At 44.3% G+C, this 20,907-nt stretch overlaps 1 protein-coding gene across 4 annotated transcripts; it reads right to left on the reverse strand.

Annotated features, from left to right (window-relative positions):
- Positions 1-3,472: 3,472 nt before the first annotated feature.
- LOC112572352 (kelch-like protein 2) lies at positions 3,473-20,900 on the reverse strand. Of its 4 annotated transcripts, none has more exons than XM_025251982.1 (10): positions 19,029-20,900; positions 18,592-18,848; positions 16,558-16,695; positions 15,723-15,819; positions 7,445-7,691; positions 6,871-7,057; positions 6,069-6,263; positions 5,372-5,530; positions 4,819-4,877; positions 3,473-4,305 (listed from the first exon to the last, which is right to left on the reverse strand). In XM_025251982.1, exons 1-10 carry the CDS (start codon positions 20,424-20,426, stop codon positions 4,142-4,144), a joined length of 2,901 nt encoding a protein of 966 aa, XP_025107767.1. In that variant the 5' UTR covers positions 20,427-20,900; the 3' UTR covers positions 3,473-4,141. The 4 variants fall into 4 exon arrangements, 3 of the variants coding, with proteins under 3 accessions (XP_025107767.1, XP_025107768.1, XP_025107766.1); XM_025251983.1 differs by having other exon boundaries at positions 6,871-7,006; positions 19,020-20,900; XM_025251981.1 differs by having other exon boundaries at positions 19,020-20,900.
- Positions 20,901-20,907: the final 7 nt, after the last annotated feature.

A 20,907-nucleotide genomic window follows, 5' to 3' on the forward strand; every position in this document is an offset into this window, starting at 1 on the left:
TACGCACATCTCAAGATCTGAGGGAAAATGAGGTCTCTAACACCTCACTCCTGAAAAAGGGTATTTGCATCAAGATGTTTGCATTGGTCTCCGTCTTCAAACCACCCTTCTCTCCGCAAAGAACATACACGTCAGATCGTTCAAACAGATCACCATCTCTAACTTTGATCACCTGTATATTCTGATCGTAGAATTTAGCCTAAGCTGTAACTGAACTTCTATTTAGTTCTGAAGCCAAGTAGACGGTCGTGCTGATATTTCATAAGCATTTTAGATGACTGCTATGTGTTAAAACCCATGCATCTTGTGCCACTGTGCATTGTCCCTGGATGACAACATCGATGTCCAGCTTCATTACATGCACAACCAACGGTGAATAGCCCTATACTGTGATGCCTGGCTCCTCATGGCAGCACACAATTAATCCCTATGTATACAATACAAATATTACCCTACCTCCCTGCTTTTAAATTTAATTTAAACTGGCTATTGGAACTGTAACGGTCACACTAAATAACAAAATAACCAGCTGAGGGAGTTAACCTGGTTTTCTGCCAGATCGACTTACTGCTGGCAATGTACCAGTATGACCAAGTATTCAGCAGTACATGGTTACAAAGTTGTGTTCGAACTTACCGACAGTGATTTATTTAGGGATTTTTTTAGCTGATTTTCTACCTCGTTGTAGCGCTTAGTTGTCTATACCTAGAATCTATCCCTACATTATCGATTCTACCCCCAAACACTATCGACTTATTAAAGTGTGTTTTTTCCAAAGACATTGGCAGTAAATTGTGTCAGTAAAGTTCATTAAGTTGAACAGTTTGTTTGCTGAAAATTTTACAATGTATTCCAAAAGCTGTTTCAAAATAAAACTGTATCACGTTCATCCTTATCAGTCGATATCAATTATCAATTGCAAAACATCTACTGGAACCTCCCTGCATGTAAAAGTTTCTTACAACACTTGGAACATGTCGGTACAGCATCCAAATAGTGTGTACGTTTCAAGAAAGCTGAAATCGATTAAATTCATGTTTCTATGTGGCAATCTATACAACAGATTTACTTCTAATAGAAATCGCGAACACGAGTATCACAAGGGTCTGCATGTCTGAAAAATGTCTGTGTGTACATCTTTCCTTCCTTTGTTTCCGTGTGACAAAAATAGCAGTATACCACCACACTTGAAACCTTACTCCATGTATGAGTAAAATCTTGAAGCAGTTTCTTTGTTTGCTTTAAAGCAAAGGTAAAGAGTCTGCCATCTGAAGCCGTCTTTAAAAACAAAACCTCGTGAAAGTATCGGTTAAGGATGTCGTTTATGTAAGCCCGTGAGGAATTAAGGGGTGAGGCTAGCTACAAGTATGGCAAGATACCGTTAGGAATAACGAGAGCGTGTCTAATGAGACAGACTCTATTGTGCATGATAAAAGTACATGTGAGTGAAATCATACATCTATTCTCTGCTAGACCGTCCAACATCCGCCATGCGACCATTGTTAGATAACTCGCGCTACCCACGAATGCACGAACAGTCACGTTTGGCCACACTGAGGTCAACGATGAACATCCTGCTAGTTCTTCGCCCTCTACGTCAAGACACTCCACGTCACTCAACACCTTGCTGTCGGTCGAAGACACTCCTCTCACCGCAAAGATACGGGTGCCTGCATACAGACAGGTGGGAATCAGGGATGTTTCAAACTCGATGTTAGCAAAAGACAACGGCGACGGTCAACATAACTGAACAGTTCCACTTATACAAAACTTGATAATGCGCTTTATTTTAAAAGAAGAAAAGAAAAACGTATTACGGTACATGGTCAGTTGGCCACGCATACACTGAAGTGAAAATACGATCAACTGTTTTACGGCAAAGAAAAGATGATGATGGTTAAGGCCAGTCTGAAACGGACAAATAAAAACAATCGTCAGAACACGTTCAACAACGTGCTTACAAGATGGTTATATTCAACTTTGCCAGGACTGGTCAAATGTTTTTACATATTTTTCAGGTTAATAAGGGCCTTTAACTGAAGAGAGCTTACAATTCTGCATAGTGCACAGTTCTGTTTCTAACTTTCTTCATATGCGAGACGGAACTGACCGCATGCCACATTTATCGCCTGCCCGTCGTCTTCACTGTCTACACATACCGCCCAAGGGGTGCAACTAGGTTCACAGTCAGAGAGCATAGTTGTCTCCCTTTAAGTAATTTCCTTGCTGTCCCAGGCATAATCTTTTCCAGAAACGCAGATAGAACAGACACGGCGTCGTCATCCTTATCGTCTACCACGACTTTCGTCCCCTAAATACATTTTTTTTCTTCACAATTATATCTTTTCTGGTCTTCCGAGTAAATGATGCATTTTATATCCTGCTCGTGATAGCAAAGATCATGACAGTTTATTATACCCCACTGGTGCGCAATGGCTCGTTCTACTATATGCTTACTACCTTGACAACGTGTAACACCATGTTGAAGCAACCTATTATTATTATTATTATTATTATTATTATTTTCGCCATAGTAATCTCTTAAGATGTTTCTCATACACGTTTGCAGGCTGTGGTGTCTGGATGAAAAAGTCTCTTCTCCTGACGTGCTTTTGTTTTAATCACAAGTTACCATCCTTTTAAAATTTGTTTCATTTTTTTCATCTTTTAAGATCTACTGAGGGCATAGCATTGATTCGTCTGATTTGTCTCACGGTAAATTACGACATTTATTTAACAAAATAAATTCACACATTTATCGTTGTATGGCTTAACGAAACAATGGTATCTCGTTAGTTTTAATAAATAACAAAATTAAACTGGATCTTCTAAGATAGGGCTTTTGCTTTGTAACCCATTTATTATTTATATTTTTTTCGAGAGCCGAAGACTCGTCAGCGAATTATTGTCGTTGCTCTTTTACTTTTAAGCTATACTTCTATTCTAAATTCTGTCCAGTCCAATGATGTTGGGATTTTTGCTGACCCTGCCTAATTTTGAAGCCAGTAAAGAATATATTTTCGATATGCGGACAAATTATTCATTACAAATTATATTCCATGCAAACAATGCTCAAAAAAAAAGCTTCACTAAATCGGAAACATTAACAACTCTCTTTACTTAGTAAAAAGCAATGAAAGTGAGATTTCAAGCCTCTATTGGGTAACAATAATACACGTATGAATTAATTGTTTGTTAGAGTTCCCTCGGCTGTTGTCAGTTTCACGCTTGAAGACGCCTATCAATATTTCTGTTAAAACTGAAGAAATTGGAAAAAATAATTTTACTGACACTGCCAAAAATACTTTTATATTTATCAAGATTCCCGTGAAATGTTTTCATTTTTTACTGACTCAGCATGTTAACAGTTACTGTTCTCTAAGTAATACAGTGTGTGTGTGTGTCTTTTCACTTAAAAACATAACCACAAAGAACTACTTAAGATTGTAGCCGATTTTCAAGCTGTAAAAAATGGCATTTAAATATTTATTACAAAACTTTAACATAGCAGTACAGCATCCAAATAGTGCGTAAGGAAATATTTTTCAAGAAAGCTGGTAGATTAAATACATGCTCCTTTGTAGCAATCTATGTAACAGATCGACTTCTAAACTTAGAAATCGCATACATGAGTAGTATCACAATAGTCTGGATGTCTTACAAAATCTGTGAGTGCAGCTTTCCTTCTTTTGTTTCAGTGTGACAAAAGTAGTGATAAACCACCACACCTGAAACCTTGCTTCATGTATGAGTAACACCATAAAGCAGTTTTTTTGTTTAGTTTAAAGCAAATGTCATCTACAAGCAAAACGTCACAAAAGAATCGAAAAAGTATGTATTTTTTCTTTTATCTAAGCGAGTGAGAAAAGGAGTAATAAAAACTGCTCGTTTTACAAGATAAATTTAGAAATAACGAGAGCGTGTCTGATGAGACATACTCTATCGTGCATGATAAAAATACTGGTGAGTGAAATCCTACATCTATTCTCTGCTAGACCGCCCAACATCCGCCCTCCGACCATTGCTAGATAACTCGAGTTATCCTTCGAATGCACGAACAGTCACGTTTGGCCACACTTTTGCTGAAAGGCAGGTCAACGCTGACATCCTGTCCTGCTAGTTCTTTGGCGATGATGACATTTTACTCGTCGCCAGGAACTGTCACGCACGACAGTCCCAAGGCCGGGTTGCCGAGAGCCTCAATGTCCTTCAACCAGAAATTGCCCTCTACGTCCAGACACTCCACGTCACTCAACACCTTGCTGTCGGTCGAAGACACTCCTCCCACCACAAAGATACGGGTGCCTGCACACAGAGGGGTGGGTATCAGGGATGTTTCAAACTCAATGTTTGCAAAAGACAACGGTGACGGTCAACATAGATGAACAGTTCAAGTTAATACTGCACTTTTTTTTCAAAGGTGTTTCAAATGCTTCTGTTTTACATAATTATTTTAACATCAATGTGAACAGCATTTACTTTTTTTGTCGGGTAAAAGGAAAGAAAAAAAATCCCTTCATGGCACATGACCAGCTGGCCTTACATACACCGCCGTGAGAATGCGATCAACTGTTTTACGGCAAAGAAAACACAAGAGGCACCCGATGATTATATTCAAACTTTGCCAGTATTTGTAAAAAGTTGTTTCATATTTGTCTGGTAATACGGGCCTTTAACAGAAGAGAACATAGAAATTTGCACAATACACAGCTCTAGGTTTCTTTATATGCAAGACGGAACTGACAGCATGTGTCACATGTATCTGTCAGCGAATGAACAGATCTCATCGATGACCACCACGAACAGCACTAGGCTTACCCAGCACAGCGACCCCCATGTCGTGACGCGGCATGCGCAGTGTCTGGATTTTCTCCCACCTGCCATTAAAAAAAGATATAAGTAATTAAAGAGGATTGGAAAGGTGCTTACCTTGCTGGCCCGAAGTAATAATTTCCTTCAGAAATTGTTTGTAAAACGCACCGAAAATTTAATGGGAATGAAAGGAAACTAGTTTGACAGAAGCAGCTGGATGAATTTAAGACTCTTTTAAATGACAACAATGTGTTGTTGCTGCTGTTCCTTTTTATGGTTTTTATTTATTAAAAACACACACACAAGCCTGCTCTTTGCAGTAACGGAACCTGCTCGTGAACTGATTGCAGAATAAATTGACGTTCTACTGGCATGGCACTATTGGGTCTGAACCTCACGGAAGACATAAAAAATGACTTTATAACACTGTACAAGTAGACACGTGGCGTACCCGTACAGACTGTACGGCAAGTCTACGTACGGCTCACAGCGTAAATAGGCACGTGCCGCAACCATACAGAAGGTCTACAGTGCAATTTAGCGTGGATACCTAGCATACCTGTCATTAACTTCGTCGTATCTCAGGACGGAGGCCAGACTGAGAACGTTAGGACTGTCGCCAGGGAAGGTGGAGCCCCCGATCAGGTACAGTTTCCCGATGCAAACGACCAGGCCGGCATGGCAACGTGGTCTGGGAAGAGGATTTCGCCTCGTCCACCTGGAGCGACAGAATGTGAGAGCGGTAGGAGTGGAGCTTTTCGAATATGCATTAATCCTCAGAATCGATCATCCAGACTCTCTACATGAATGATCCATAAAACAACCATTTCAGTTTTGTAGAAAATACTTAAGATAGGCCCTTAATATGCCAGCAGTGGCGCGATAGCAAATACCAGCAGGAATCTAAATACTGAACGCTCCATATAGAGATCACCCGCATTCTCTGTCACAACATGCGTCAGTTACGGCCCTTAGCCACTGCACTGAAGATTGCGAGTTGAGCTTCCATACAAATGTCATAATAACTTTCAGATATTTCAGATGCAGAACTTTATTGACAGTAGATTCCATGTGTAAGGCTGCACACCGAATCTGTTCAGTGTGTCTAGTCGTATCTAGCCTTCCATTGTCTTTCTTTTATCGTTACTGGTCAGCGCAGAGCGTGCGACCTGTCTTGGTCGTGATGCTGCGTGTTACAAGTGAATAAATTAAATATTGCTGGTGTTGTGAACCGCGTACGCTGCTCTGATACCAACCGGCGTGTCTTGTTGTCGTACACCTCCACGGTATCTCGCACCAGCTGTTCGTTGTCTGTCTCCAGGAAGCCACCAGCAGCAAACAGCATCCCCATGTAGGCTGCGACCGCCACGCCGATACGGGCCTCTTCTAGATCCGGCCCCGCCTCCCACTCGTCCAAGTCGGCCCGGTAAAACTCCACTGATGACAGACGCCTGTCAAGTCAAGCTTTCGTCAGCGTTCCTTTGTACTAAACAACTTAAATACTGCGCGTGTGTGGCAATGAGAACTCTAATGGCAGTACGATAGCAAACAACAAATAGGAATTTAATAAGGGAACAATCAAACAAAAATAAAGAAAAAGAAGGCGCTTGACAATCAGGATAAGGGGAGGCGGGAAAGAGAGTAGGCACATCTATCAGCACACTTAAGTCATTAAAAATATGGCAGATTAAGATTCAGAGAGAGAGAAATAAAAATCATTGGGAAGGAGACATCTAGCGATAATCATCAAGGCCATAAACCGTACATATAAATCTGTTGTGTGAAAAACTTCAGAGATTTCTAAGATCACAGGTTAGGAAAGGGGATTTTATTGATGCATTCGCTGCTGACTAGCTGGTAAGAGTGTACAAGATTGATAGCGTTGTGGTAATCTAAGATTGACAGTGCTACAAGAAGGGATAATGACTCTTTTTCTTGCATACAGAATGTTCTTTGAAATTGTGGGAAATGAAGAAAATTGAACAGAAGAAGGAGAAAGGCATTTGCTGCTGATAGGCGTGCGCTGGGAGGGATACGGGATTTGGAGTAGGGACTGACCTGGAATGGTGAGTCTGGCCAGCTATAGCAAAGATGCGGTCACCGAGGACAGCAGTGGCATGGTACATGCGGGCCGTGAGCAGAGGGGCTATGGCACTCCACTGGTCATTGCCGTACTGGTAGCGGTAGCAGCTTCCTGTGGGGTTACACAAATGTCCAGGGTTAAGCTCGTCCAGCACAGAACCTCCTGCACACAAATATCATCTAATCTGAAGCATTCTGGAGATCTTGAGGATGCTTTTACACGAGACTGGGAAAGTGTTGAATATCCAAAGATACAACTTTGGGAAAAATAAACTGCAAGCTACTGGAACAAAACAAACGCACCTGTGTAGAGATATTCCACGAGTACATAAGCTAACAAGACCAGAACACTCATGGGTTCGAACCAGATATCCCTTTAAAAGCTGACTTTGATATACAGGATCATTGGTAATGCTACTTAACAAGAAGAATATCATTAGGAAAAAGGACTAGTTTCAAAGAAGTTATCGACGTAAATAATCCATGGCGTCATTATTTCATCAAACGTTATTCTTACAAACATTTCAAATAATGTCCTTCTTAAAGATACCTATGACGTAGAGGCAGCCGCCGAGGACCACCATGCTGTGATGATGTCTCCCGTCCGGCAATTTTGTCAGCGTGGTCCAGTGGTTGTTACGTGGGTTGTACTGCTCCACCAGCCGCGCTTGTACCTCCATCTCGGGCTGGAAAGGGTTGACGCCGCCAGCAGCCAGAATGACCTCAGAACGAGACGGTACTAGAGGCAGACTATGAGAATGCCGACGTTGTGTCGGCGTTTCTGGCGGAGATGCCGCCTGTGATAATGAGAAGAGAAAGACGGGGATGGAGAAACATTCGCTGAGAAAATGGGAGACACAGGATTGCTATCTTACTGTAAGACCGATTGCATCTTTTGGGGATTATGTAGAATCGAGTTATTCCCTTCACCACCACCTCCCACCGACTGTCAGTCCCTGTAGAAAATGTATTTCTACCCATTGTCTTTTTGTTGAGGTGTTTAGTGTGTTGGTTGCTTGGTTAGGACAAATGGTCGATTCTGTAGTTAAAACAGGGACAAAACATCATGTGCGGGCCAAGCTGGCACATCTCCCCTGGCTAGCGCGACAACCATCTCGCTGCCGGTGTCCAGTGTCGGTGTCAACTTCGTCCGAGCACCTGACGTGGACGGCCGCGCGTGACGTACGGCCAGGGGAGATAATTGTTCCACGCCTTCTGGTAGTGATTTCGGGCCACCCTCCTCGGCGGGGTAAAACCCCACAGGAAACGAACAAAGTAGGGAGGAGTGGAAAGAACTTTACTTTTCTGGGTGGCGAGGTGGATATCGGCCGACAGAAAGTCCGTCGGGAGAAAGGACGTAAAAGACCCACGGGACTCTGAATTATACTGAGTTGTGAACTTTAACTGACGAAACTGTGGACACTGGAATGATTAGGACAGTGTGAACTTTAAATGACGAGCATATAACAAGTGGAGTCATCACGCCAGTGCGAACTTTAACTTGTGAATATTGGATGTATCAGCGACCAGCACCATAGCGAAAAAGCCAGAAAGCTAAGTTTGAGATTACCTATGGAATGCTTGTGAACTATCTTCTTGTAAATATATATGCACTCTGTTAATTATATTCTTATCATTAAGTTTGAAACCTTGTTATTGAATCTGTTGTAATAGGTGTGTGGGAGAATGCTAGATGACTGAATGCAATAGTCAGACATTGCGCACAGGGCCCACGTAACGGTACATTACAACTGGCGAGCCTGACGTAGAGTATTAATTTATTAAAATTAATCTGATACGAACTGGAATTTTTTTTCCTGATAATTCGTTTTAGCATTGGTATTTGTACTATTTTTTTGAAGTTGTGCTACCATATATAAGTAGACTTTGCTTTGTGTTTGACTTGAACCATGTACGACACTGAAGTGGTGGATGAGGCAGCCCAGACCGCCGAGCCCTCGCAGCCAACAGTAGACACAGGCATCGCGACGTTTGTTGACGAAATCATACGAGACCTAAGGCGGGCCGGACAAATGATAGGTCTTAGCGGAAAAGCCCTCACCACATATATTCAGGAACAACTGAACGCGCATCAACAACAGAAACTTGAGTCAGAAAGACAAAAACACGAGTCAGAAAGACAAAGACACGAGGCAGAAATGAAAAAAGTAGAAGCAGCGTTAGAAGCAGAAAGACAAAGACACGAGGCAGAAATGAAAAAAGTAGAAGCAGCGTTAGAAGCAGAAAGACAAAGACACGAGGCAGAAATGAAAAAAGTAGAAGCAGCGTTAGAAGGCCAAAGGCTAGCGGTAGAAAGCGAAAGGATAGCATTAGAAAACAGGAGGCTAGAATCGCAAAATAACCTTGGAAGCGACAGGGTAGCGATCAAGGAAAAGGAGATTATGGCAGGCGCCAGACCGAAAATGCCCTACTGGGATGATCAGAATGACGATATAGACGCTTATCTCCGTCGATTCGAATCATACGCGACCCTTAATAAATGGGAGGCGGATGAACTCCCTTGCAACCTAGCAACGCTCCTTAGAGGGAAAGCCCTCACATACTATCACGAAATACCCGAGGAGGATTTGAGTTCCTTCCCCAAAATAAAGAAACACCTCCTTAAGCGATTTCAATGTACGGAAGAAGGTTTCCGTCGGCAGTTCCGGGCCGCCCGACCAGAACGAGAGGAAACCATAGCCGTGTTTTTTTCCAGAATTAGGCGATACTTCTTCCGATGGCTAGAAATGGGAGAAATAACAAATGACTTTAGCAGCTTAGTCGACTTGCTGTTACGAGAGCAACTGTTAGCTAGCCTATCCAGCAACGTAGTGGCTTTCCTGAGGGAGAGAAAATATCATTCTGTTAGTGACTTAGTGGAAGCAGCGGACAGGTATAGGGAAGCCCACAGCGATAGGAACTTGGCCGCACATACGGACTCAAGCGTGTTTTGTGCAAACGCCGGAATTTCTGAACACCAAACGGCGAGTGCAGGTACCAGACGCCCTCTTCCGAGGGCTACAGACAGGCATTATCACACAGAAAACAGCCCCTCGAGCGGGTACCCGGGATGGCGTAATCACATGCAAAAAAACCGTAGCTGGGAAAACACGCGAGACGACAGCAACGGCATCAACCCCACCGACCTGAAGTTTTACGGGGATAAAAAAGGGTGTTGGGGTTGCCGCGTACACGATCATTGGTGGAAACAGTGCAGGAGACTGCAGTTTAAACCTAGTCCTCACCCCCAGACACCAAAGTTCGCATCAATCGGGATTATGGTCAGCACGAATACCCACGATACACAAGGTAAAGGGGGGGAAATCGCTGACGAAGTGGCCATCGGTATGTCAGCTGCCGAGAATTTACCGCCGTCCATACAGACATGCCAGGGTTCACTAGGGGGCACACCCGTCACAGTGATGCTGGATTCAGGTTGTTCGACGGTTGGGGTGAGACGGAGTTTGCTACGACGCGAGCAATTCCTGAGCAAAGTGCAATTATGCCGTCTTTTCAACGGCCAGACCGTGCGGCTGCCGGTCGCACTAGTCAACCTTGACTGCCCATTCTTCTCAGGCACGGTAGAGGCATGCGTCATCGACAACCCCGTCTGTGATGTCATCTTGGGTCGCGTGGACGGGTCCACATTTCACTGTGCCCAGGTAGCGGCAGCCGCTCACACACGTGCGCAGGCACCCAGGCAAGACAAACCCTTTCGCCCGCTCCTGACAACAAAAACCCCCCAGCTAGACATTACTCCGGAAAAATTAGCTGAACTACAGGCAGCAGATACCTCCCTAAGTACCTTGTTTGACAAACTAGGGGGGAATAGCACTCGGGACCGAGACTCCGCCGCAGCTTTCGTTCTTAGAGATGGGCTGCTTTACAGGCGCATCACTGGCACAAAACCACAGACAGTCACCTGGCAAGTGGTGGTCCCCAAGGGCCTCCGAGAGTCAGTGCTAATAGCCGCGCACGATTCTTTGTTTGGCGGGCACATGGGAGCCAATAGCACGTTTAAACGCATCACCCCATTCTTCTTCTGGCCAGGTTATAGGCGGGCTGTTAAGGAATACTGTCGCTCCTGCGACACATGCCAGAAAACATTTCCAAAAGGCCGGGTTGCACCCCTTCAACCGGTCCCGGTCATAGATGTACCATTTTCACGAGTGGCCGTCGATCTTATCGGCCCAATCTCCCCCCCATCATCTAGCGGTTACAGGCATATACTTACATGCGTGGACGTGGCCACGCGCTACCCCGAAGCTGTCGCATTGCGCTCTATTTCGACAGAAGCAGTTGCTGAAGCCCTGGTAAACATTTTTTCCCGCACGGGAATCCCCGATGAAATCCTGTCTGATCAGGGCTCTCAGTTCACATCAGAGACTATGCACGAGGTTATGAGACTCTTATCGGTGTCCCAGCTTCACAGCACACCATACCACCCCCAGACCAACGGCATGGTCGAACGCTTTAATGGAACCCTAAAAACTATGTTAAAAAGAGTAATGACAGACAAACCAAGAGACTGGGATCGCTACCTACCAGCGATATTATTTGCGTACCGGGAAATTCCACAAGAATCCACGGGTTTCGCACCTTTTGAATTGCTCTATGGCCGCATCCCTAAAGGCCCCTCCCAACTGTTGTACGATACGTGGACCGGCGCAGACAATGATGACGTCACCGCCACCACAACATCACAGTATGTGTCTGACCTGCGGGACGCTCTCAGGGATATGGTTAGGTGCGCACAAGATGCAGTGCAAGCTACATCAAAGAAGAACAGGGACTACAAATTCCGTCAGGCCGGCGTGCGATCTTTCCAAGAGGGCTCTCAGGTCTTAGTCCTTCTCCCATCTGCCAATAACAAGATGCTGCTGAAGTGGCGCGGCCCCTTTACGGTCCGAAAGCGCGTCAATGCCTATGACTATGTGATAGAAACGAGCGAAGGCATTGAGAAACTATTTCACGTCAACCTGTTACGTGAATATATCACGCGCACCCCCTTCCCCCCTGTACAACAGGGTCTGATTGGTATCATTGCGGGGGAATGCTCTACGGAAGACAGTGACGTAGAGAAGGTCATAATTAAATGCATGCCGACGGCGCGGACAGAAGACTTCCGTCAGGTACTCATTAACCCGGCACTCTCGATCCATCAGAAAGAAGAGGTTGATAAAATCCTGAACAAACACGAACAAATGCTGACGGACCTACCGGGACTTACGGACCTTCAACACCACTCAATAACACTGACCGATAACGTCATCGTTAACATTAAGCAGTACCCCCTCCCATTCACATCCGAGAGAGTTGTCAAAGAAGAGGTGGAAAAGATGCTAACGTTAGGTATCATCGAACAGTCATCTTCCCCCTTCGCTTCCCCAGTAGTGATAGTGCGTAAGAAGGATGGTTCTACACGCTTCTGCATCGACTTCAGAGAACTGAATAAAGTTACCAGGTTTGACGCAGAACCCATTCCAGACGTGGAGCTTTTGTTCTCTCAACTACAGGGCAAAAACTATTTCACGAAGATAGATCTCGCTAAAGGGTACTGGCAGATACCTATGGCAGAAAAGGATAAAGAGAAAACCGCGTTCCAGACACCTCTCGGCCTCTTTCATTTCACGCGCATGCCGTTCGGAATGTCAACGGCCCCCAGCTCGTTTGCAAGAATGATGCGCGCACTAAACCTCGAGCGTTTCGGGGCGGTGTCCTTCTTCGACGACATTCTGATTGCATCAGCTTCATGGACCCAACACTTGTTATCAGTTGATAATGTATTGGCAGAGTTGTCAGCTCACGGGCTGACCGCTCGACCCTCCAAGGTAGAAGTGGGTTTCACGACCATTGACTTCCTCGGGCACGAGATAGGGGAGGAACTATGCGCCCCCAAGCGGGTAAAGTATCCAAAATCCTCACTATCCAAACACCCCAGACGAAAAAACAGGTACGCTCCCTCTTGGGTCTAGTGGGCTTTTACCGCCGATACATAAATAACTACGCAGCGACAGTCAATCCCCTGACCAACCTCACCAAAGCGGGACAGCCAACTAAAATTAGGTGGACGGAGGAGTGCCAGAGAGCACTAGACACGCTAAAAACAACACTGTCCTCAGAGCCAGTGATACAACTCCCAATTTTACAAAACCATTTACTGTAAGGACGGACGCGTCCTCCACCGGCCTAGGGCGGTGCTGATGCAATGTGATGACCAGGGGGCGTTACACCCTATTCTGTACGCCAGCCGGAAATTATTGGAGCGTGAAACACGGTACTCGACTGTTGAGCGAGAGTGCCTCGGACTCGTCTGGGCTGTCGACAAATTCCACCGCTATATATTTGGGAATCATTTCTTTGTCGAAACGGACCACCGCCCACTAACGTACCTTAGGCGAGCTAACACCACCAACGGCCGCCTTATGCGATGGCCCTGCACTGCAGGACTATAAACTTTTCGGTCCTCCGATATCGGGCTCTAAAAATGTTGAAGCAGACACCTTGTCACGCTTATCAATGTAGATTATCATGTTAACCACATAATTTTTTTTTCTCTCTCTTCTTTTGTTGTGGACTGTATTATGAATATGATTGATGATTATGATCATGACTTTGATGAATGATTATAGCTATAGTAAGTACAGGAGTGTACTAACGACGATTTTTTCTCCTCTTCTATGATAATAATGAAGATGATGATTGCTGTATGGTCAACGATGACGATGAGGAGGAGGATTGCACTAACAATGAATTTGTATTATGATGATATTTTATAACCAGTCTCCGTGCGTATCAGCTGTTCACAATCTGCAATACTGCAGTTGGCCTTTTATGTAACACGCTATCAACACTGCTAGCACTGAAAGTTTTTTTTTGTGTGAGTGTATTGTACTCAATGGAGGGATTGATGTATTTCTGAACCCAGGGCCAGCTATGTTCATGTAAAGGTTATAGTGGCATGGGAAGGCTAGTCCTGAGAGGATAGTCTGTGGGGTAGCACAGTAAGGTGTACCTGTATTATGTGATGGGTTCACCGCCGTTTTTCTCCACCAAGCGGAACATGCGGTACCAAGGGCGGCAGAGTAAGCGTCTGCGCGCCAGCAGAACCGAGGGGTTGCTGCATAGATTATGTTGGTATGATGTTATGTGATGGGTTCACCGCCGTTTTTCTCCACCAAGCGGAACATGCGGTACCAAGGCGGCAGAGTAAGCGTCTGCGCGCCAGCAGAACCCGAGGGGTTGCTGTACAGCGTCGGGGACATAGGTCACGACGAGTTTTTTTGACAGGGGATGACCACCAAATGGGGTACCCCTAGTGTAACCGGCTGAAGTGTTAAAAGCCGCAGTGGCTAGGCAGTTGTGTGAGAAAAGTGCATGTGCTACTGCACGAACCAGATTGCTGAACACGCTGTGTAAAACGCACACTTTTATCGAGAGGAGATGGTTCTATGTAGAGTAGTCTTTGCAACACGCAATTTTTTTTTTAGGTGTTTTGAGGTGCATTGGTTTATGTGGTAATAGTAACTTTTTTTCTTTTTATGAATGATCATGGCTGTAATTGATTACTGGTTGCTTTATTCATTTAACAGATGCTTATGTGGTAATGATTTTACCAACTGTTTGGATTTAATTGAACTATGCTAATTCATTTCACGTCATGTTATTATGTATGGATTTGTATTTTGAAAAATTGTGCCTTAGCAGGCACAATTTTTCCCCCGGAGAGAGGAGTGATGTAGAAAATGTATTTCTACCCATTGTCTTTTTGTTGAGGTGTTTAGTGTGTTGGTTGCTTGGTTAGGACAAATGGTCGATTCTGTAGTTAAAACAGGGACAAAACATCGTGTGCGGGCCAAGCTGGCACATCTCCCCTGGCTAGCGCGACAACCATCTCGCTGCCGGTGTCCAGTGTCGGTGTCAACTTCGTCCGAGCACCTGACGTGGACGGCCGCGCGTGACGTACGGCCAGGGGAGATAATTGTTCCACGCCTTCTGGTAGTGATTTCGGGCCACCCTCCTCGGCGGGGTAAACCCCACAGGAAACGAACAAAGTAGGGAGGAGTGGAAAGAACTTTACTTTTCTGGGTGGCGAGGTGGATATCGGCCGACAGAAAGTCCGTCGGGAGAAAGGACGTAAAAGACCCACGGGACTCTGAATTATACTGAGTTGTGAACTTTAACTGACGAAACTGTGGACACTGGAATGATTAGGACAGTGTGAACTTTAAATGACGAGCATATAACAAGTGGAGTCATCACGCCAGTGCGAACTTTAACTTGTGAATATTGGATGTATCAGCGACCAGCACCATAGCGAAAAAGCCAGAAAGCTAAGTTTGAGATTACCTATGGAATGCTTGTGAACTATCTTCTTGTAAATATATATGCACTCTGTTAATTATATTCTTATCATTAAGTTTGAAACCTTGTTATTGAATCTGTTGTAATAGGTGTGTGGGAGAATGCTAGATGACTGAATGCAATAGTCAGACATTGCGCACAGGGCCCACGTAACGGTACATTACAGTCCCCAAACCCCTTTTTCTCCTTTGAATTGTGTTTGGACTGGTGTTTTGGAGGAGTGATGCCTCATAACCGACACGTGACAAAAGTCGTAACCCTACGGACGTGTATAGGTGGACTGCTGTCTGTCTGCCGAGACCAACGCTATGCCTCTTGCGAAGTTCTCAGCTAGTTGTCTCGGCAACCCTAAACAATAAATGTGACTAAACCGGAAACTTTGTCTATACCTGCCAGCAGTCCAGTAATACAAGTTTGTGGTAACAGCTTAGTACATCGCACTGGTGTGCAGTGGCCATACTTACCAACTTGGCAACGTGTGACACTAGCCGATATTTCCGCCGAGGCAGTGTCTTAACATGTTTCCCGTCCTTACACGCACACGTCTGCAGGGCATGATGTCTGGAATGGAAAAGCCAAGTATCTACATCAGTATCTGTTTTTGTTTCAATCACAATTTGCCCAACGTTTTAACTTTGTTTTGTTCTTCTTAACATTTAATATTTCCTGGGGGTGTAGCTCAGATTTAGCTAAATATCTTGTGTGAAATGTAAATGATAACATTTGTTAAAATTACCTAAAGGAAGCAATAGTATTTATTATTTTTTGTTAGTATATAACACATAATTTATATCTTTTTTGGTAAACTCATTACATAATGTTCTCACTGTTCTTAAGAATCCATGTTAGTCGCGTTTTCACAAAAAGAGTAACAAGAACATAAATAAAAAGGTAATGAAAGAAGAACAATCTCTAGCATTCAGCTTCTATGGTCGAATGACATTTTAAACTGCTTTTTGATTGCACCAAATCCTGCTAACGAAGTTGTACTTATGGACTGAATGTTTAGATGCCTTGACCAGAGCCAAGTTCTCTTTGAGAAAGTGTTCACACCGGAAGTGGGAGGTGGGGAGAAAAATGGTGAGATATAGTTCGAGTTCAGAGTAACTTAAATTGTATATTCCCTTTGTACTCTTCGTCAGTTACAGTTAAGTGTCCTAAATAAACATTTAAATTACATAGCGGTATACAAATTACATCCGGGAATTACTTTAAAGGTTAAAATTACCTTAAAGGTTGAATAGTTGAAGCACACCCTGAGATTAAAGTTATAGGTCCGAGCTAACTTTTTAATTCTACCTGTAAATGCACAGTAGCAGCTCCTTTCCGTCGTCCCCTTGGAAAAGAAACTGCTTTGTTTCCACATGTTTGGCGATTTCCTCCGGCGTGATGTAAGCAAAACGCACGCAGCCAATCAGGTCGGCAGCATAAGACAACCTAAACGTAAGTGTACAATCTTTAAAGGCTGTTAATTCTTAGTTGTGTTAAATGCCGAAGCGTCCGAAGTACCTCCTAAGACATTTGGCAAATGTGCCGACAAGTCTGGCCCTAGCGTGTTGAACAGTTTGCACCCAAACCATTGGCTTCTTCTAACCTTCGCATACAACTTTGCCAAACTTAATCAACGGGAGTGATTAAGTGCATTTTAAAATAATATTCTCAAAATATGAGTAAGCCTTCAAACACCGGCATTCTCATCTGCCACAAGGAAAGAAAAAGAAACTTACTCTCCTACACTAGAGAGCTCCGTTGCGTGCATGTAGTATTTGTAACAGCGAGTGGGGCTCAGTTCAGCAAACATGTTTTCTTCGAGTCAAATGAAACATCGCTCAGGTTATCGTGTTCAAGAAGCATTTTTTTCCCCAGAAAATGAAACGGCTGATTTTGGAATACATCCCTACATATTTAAACTTTATTTAGAAGCTACGACTGAAGTTTAAAAAAATACAAAGGTCCAAACCGAATTCACTCGACAGACTGGTAAGTAAATTTCCAGATCAAAATTAAATGGGCAATTATCACGGACATTGCAGTCTACGTTGTATCATTATTAATTTCTGTTACTACTTCAGTTTAATTTTTGCCAGTGTATTATTGTTACTAAAATATAAACACCTTTCAAATGTGCGTTTATTTAAGGTTAACTCTTGTAATTTTTTTTAATTTAATAGTTCATTTCCAAGACTCCTTTTTATTTTATAGTTACAACCGACTGCTAATAATTACTTTTTACCATTTAAAATTGTAATAACACTATAAAAATTTGGTACATATTTATGGATGTAAAAACATTTCTTCCTCATCTAGCTGCATGCAAATTTTACTATTTACTTACTCTCACGTCTTCCTGTTTAGGATCATCATACATTTGTCACCTTTAGTTGTTTTCCACCTGTTTCAAGCACGCACATCAATGGTGCCCTCACACTGTCAGTTGTTTTTAGCATTGTGCTGGATAAGGATACGACTGATGATGTGTTTGTGACTGTGTCACGATGTGACTTGTAGACCATAACGATATAGCAAGCGTCGATGTTGTGGTGCTTGATCTTTATTTGAGCGTTTTACTAGCAGTCTTAATTGGTTTTAACAGCTCGTGCTTTTGTATAGTTGGCACTGCTGTAAGAAGATTTCGTTTTACTGAAAGTCCTTGCCTGTACTGTATAGTGATTAGATAACAATCGCTTTTGAAATATTTTGAGCAAATTCTTCAGTACGGCCGTGTGGGTTGAAGTTCGCACGGCACGTTTAAAGAAAGTAGATATCTGAAATACAGATCTCTGAACAAAGTTATTTGACTGGCATTTGTAGCCAGTACCTTTAGGAAATGACAATGACTACAAACTAACTTCTCCTGGGTGTCTAAGAGAACATTCAGCAATAGTACGTTGTCCTGGCCTGTTTTCTTTTACCGAGGCTTGCATCTTTCCTCTTCATTATGCAGAAAGCGCTATTTTTAGAAATACTACCCTTTTGTCACTTCCTGTTTTCTTAAAACAATCCAGGTGTGATTAAGAGAAAAACATTAATATAATAATTGTCGTGCCTCTTCTTCATAAAATATCACCAGAATATGTTTTTGTGATATTTTATGCTCTACTTCCAGCGCTCGCGTTGACCTTTAAAAGCCCAAACATACGAATACATTGCGTGTGAACATGTTTAATGCAAACACTCGAAACGGTGTTGAAATGTCGACAAGTTCCACTAGTTGGCCCAGAGTCGTTACTTATGTGTATGTGGAAGAGAGGATTGCAAACGTTCACAATGGATCTGATGCTAGAAGAGGTTCTCCGGCCCCCTTCTCCACCCAACACACAGACACCGTCTCACCTGTGGCTACGGTCGCCATCAATCCAAGCCAAAGCAGCGTAGAAGACGTCCAGCTCACGGTCCACATTCAGGTTGTCGTCACTCAGGAGATCAAGCACATGTCCATAAGTCGCATTTGGCCAGCCCCCTGTGCGATACACTTGCTGAAAATTCTTACAAATGAAGTCGTCAAAGTAGTTGAGGTTGTCGATGAGGTGGTACTTCTCAACAAGGTGGTGAAAGTAGATCACATTATCCACGGCTGGTTGCATTAGCATCTGATGAAAATTGGGCTGAACTGTAGCATAATCATTTTCAATTCCTTTACAGACATAAGTGAGAGAGAAGAGATTACATGGACTAAACTCAACGACAAAAACTTGAATGAAATGTACCTACAAGTACTTATAAAAAAAAGATTGCCATGGCTTAAAGCCACACTATCGTACATTATTGACCTGTTTGCAGACAGTGACGACGTCATCAATGTACAGGCAGGAGGCGGCAGCCAGAACGGGGCCTATGTTGTCGAATGTGATGCGGATTTCTCCCGTGTAAACAAAGCGTAAAAGCTCCTTCAGTCCCGCCGCCGTGGTGCCCGGCACGTCGATGTGCAGCAACTTGCCGTCGCTTCCCTTGACCTCGCAGTAGCGGTGAGCGAAGGTGGAGCTGAAGGCGGCGAGGGCCAGCTTGTGAGCCAGCACCTCCTCGTCCTCCGCTCGCAGCGCCACGTCACACATACGGCGTTCCCGCCAGAGGTCGTACAAGTTGGCAGTGAGGGTGGCTCCATGCTGGCTGCTCCTCGCCCTCATCTCGTCAGCGGAGCCGTCATCTTCATCGCTGTCTTCTTCTTCGTCGTCGTCCACGTCATCTTCATCGCCATCATCGTTCTCCAATGACGTTTGGCTGTTTGCACCGCACCTGGGCTGCACAACACATGACGGCGCCGGGTTCATCTTCCGCGATTTTCCTCTGGTCTGAGTGCGGATGCCGCCGTCCGTGCTAAAATGGTCGTGTTCCTTGCTCAATCTGGTGACGTAGGCAATCATTCTGCAATGTCGATGTGAAGTTGACTTCGGCTCTTCAGCATTTGCAACCAGCGAATCAAAGTTCTCGCATGGGCAACTCATTTGACGGCGGTTTTCGTTTCTATTTTTCCAGCCAACAGACATTTCATCCCTACAGTGGCTGCATTCTTCGCTATTCTTCACGGCCCTGTCTTCAAAAGTCGCGTTCTTGGCGTTGTTCTCAGACTGATCTTGTTTGCTGCTGGAAGTGTTTGTCGCAACCCCTTTGTTCTGTTTTGGGAGTGCTTCAGAAGTCATTGCCTGCATGGCCTCGCCTTTGTCTTTATCGCAACTTTCATGGTTTTGCTTTGAACTTTCCTCAAAAAGAATAGCTTTGTTGGCGACTGATCCAGCAAAACTGTCACCGCATTCGCACAAGGACTGGGGCTTGGCACCGCACTGCCCCTCGTCTCCCTGCTTGTGACAAATCCTCTGCCCGCTCCTGCAATGGCTGCAGCACAGCTCTTCGCCTTCAGGAAGCCTGCCAGACACAGTCGAAGCAGCTGTCTTGCATAAGGATCCCTCACGAACTGCCGTGTGCTTCCATGACTTGTTGCACGCCATTGTCTGGCAGCTGCACGATGGAGCAGGCCGAGCTGACCAGCTTTGATCACAAGCCTCGGTGAACCGCCGCTGGTGACCGCTTCTGTTACTGTCGCATCTCCCTGAGACATTGTGACCGCAGTGCAGGCTCAGTAGCAATCTCTCGGGAGTAGATTCTGACCGTCGTCGTCGAGGTTTGTCCGCGCGGTAACTGCTCCTTCCGCCCTGGCAATGGACGCAGGGCATCTTCCTGGTCGTTCCTTCGTACACAACGCAATCTCTGTAATCTCAGAGCGACGTTTGGCCTCACTTCGATGACTGAGAAGTCTTCGCCATTATCATGACCCTTGTAGTACACTTTATACGGATTTTAGTTTATCTTTCGGTTGTATTTTGACGCCACGTTCGAAAATACGTGGACTTGTTAAGCTCACCTCTCGAGTTTACAATAAAGAGGAACATTTTAAAGATGTCTGTTGTAGGTTCTCCTGTAATCTCACTGTGGAAGGTCATGACCGTTTGTCACTAAAGTCCGTCGTCTGATGATTATTCCACACCAGCGATATTCTCCTTTTGAAAGATCACGTGTTCCTGGTGTAACAGGTATTCACATTACTACCGGTAACACAAATCAGTGGTCAACAGAGATTGTTAAAGAGTGCACAGTGAAGGGCAAATCCATTACTGTGATCAACGTCTGCCATACGATTCATCGTTATTGTCGTCA

The sequence above is a fragment of the Pomacea canaliculata genome, linkage group LG9 (genome assembly GCF_003073045.1).
Source record: "Pomacea canaliculata isolate SZHN2017 linkage group LG9, ASM307304v1, whole genome shotgun sequence".
In the NCBI taxonomy this organism is placed as follows: domain Eukaryota; kingdom Metazoa; phylum Mollusca; class Gastropoda; order Architaenioglossa; family Ampullariidae; genus Pomacea; species Pomacea canaliculata.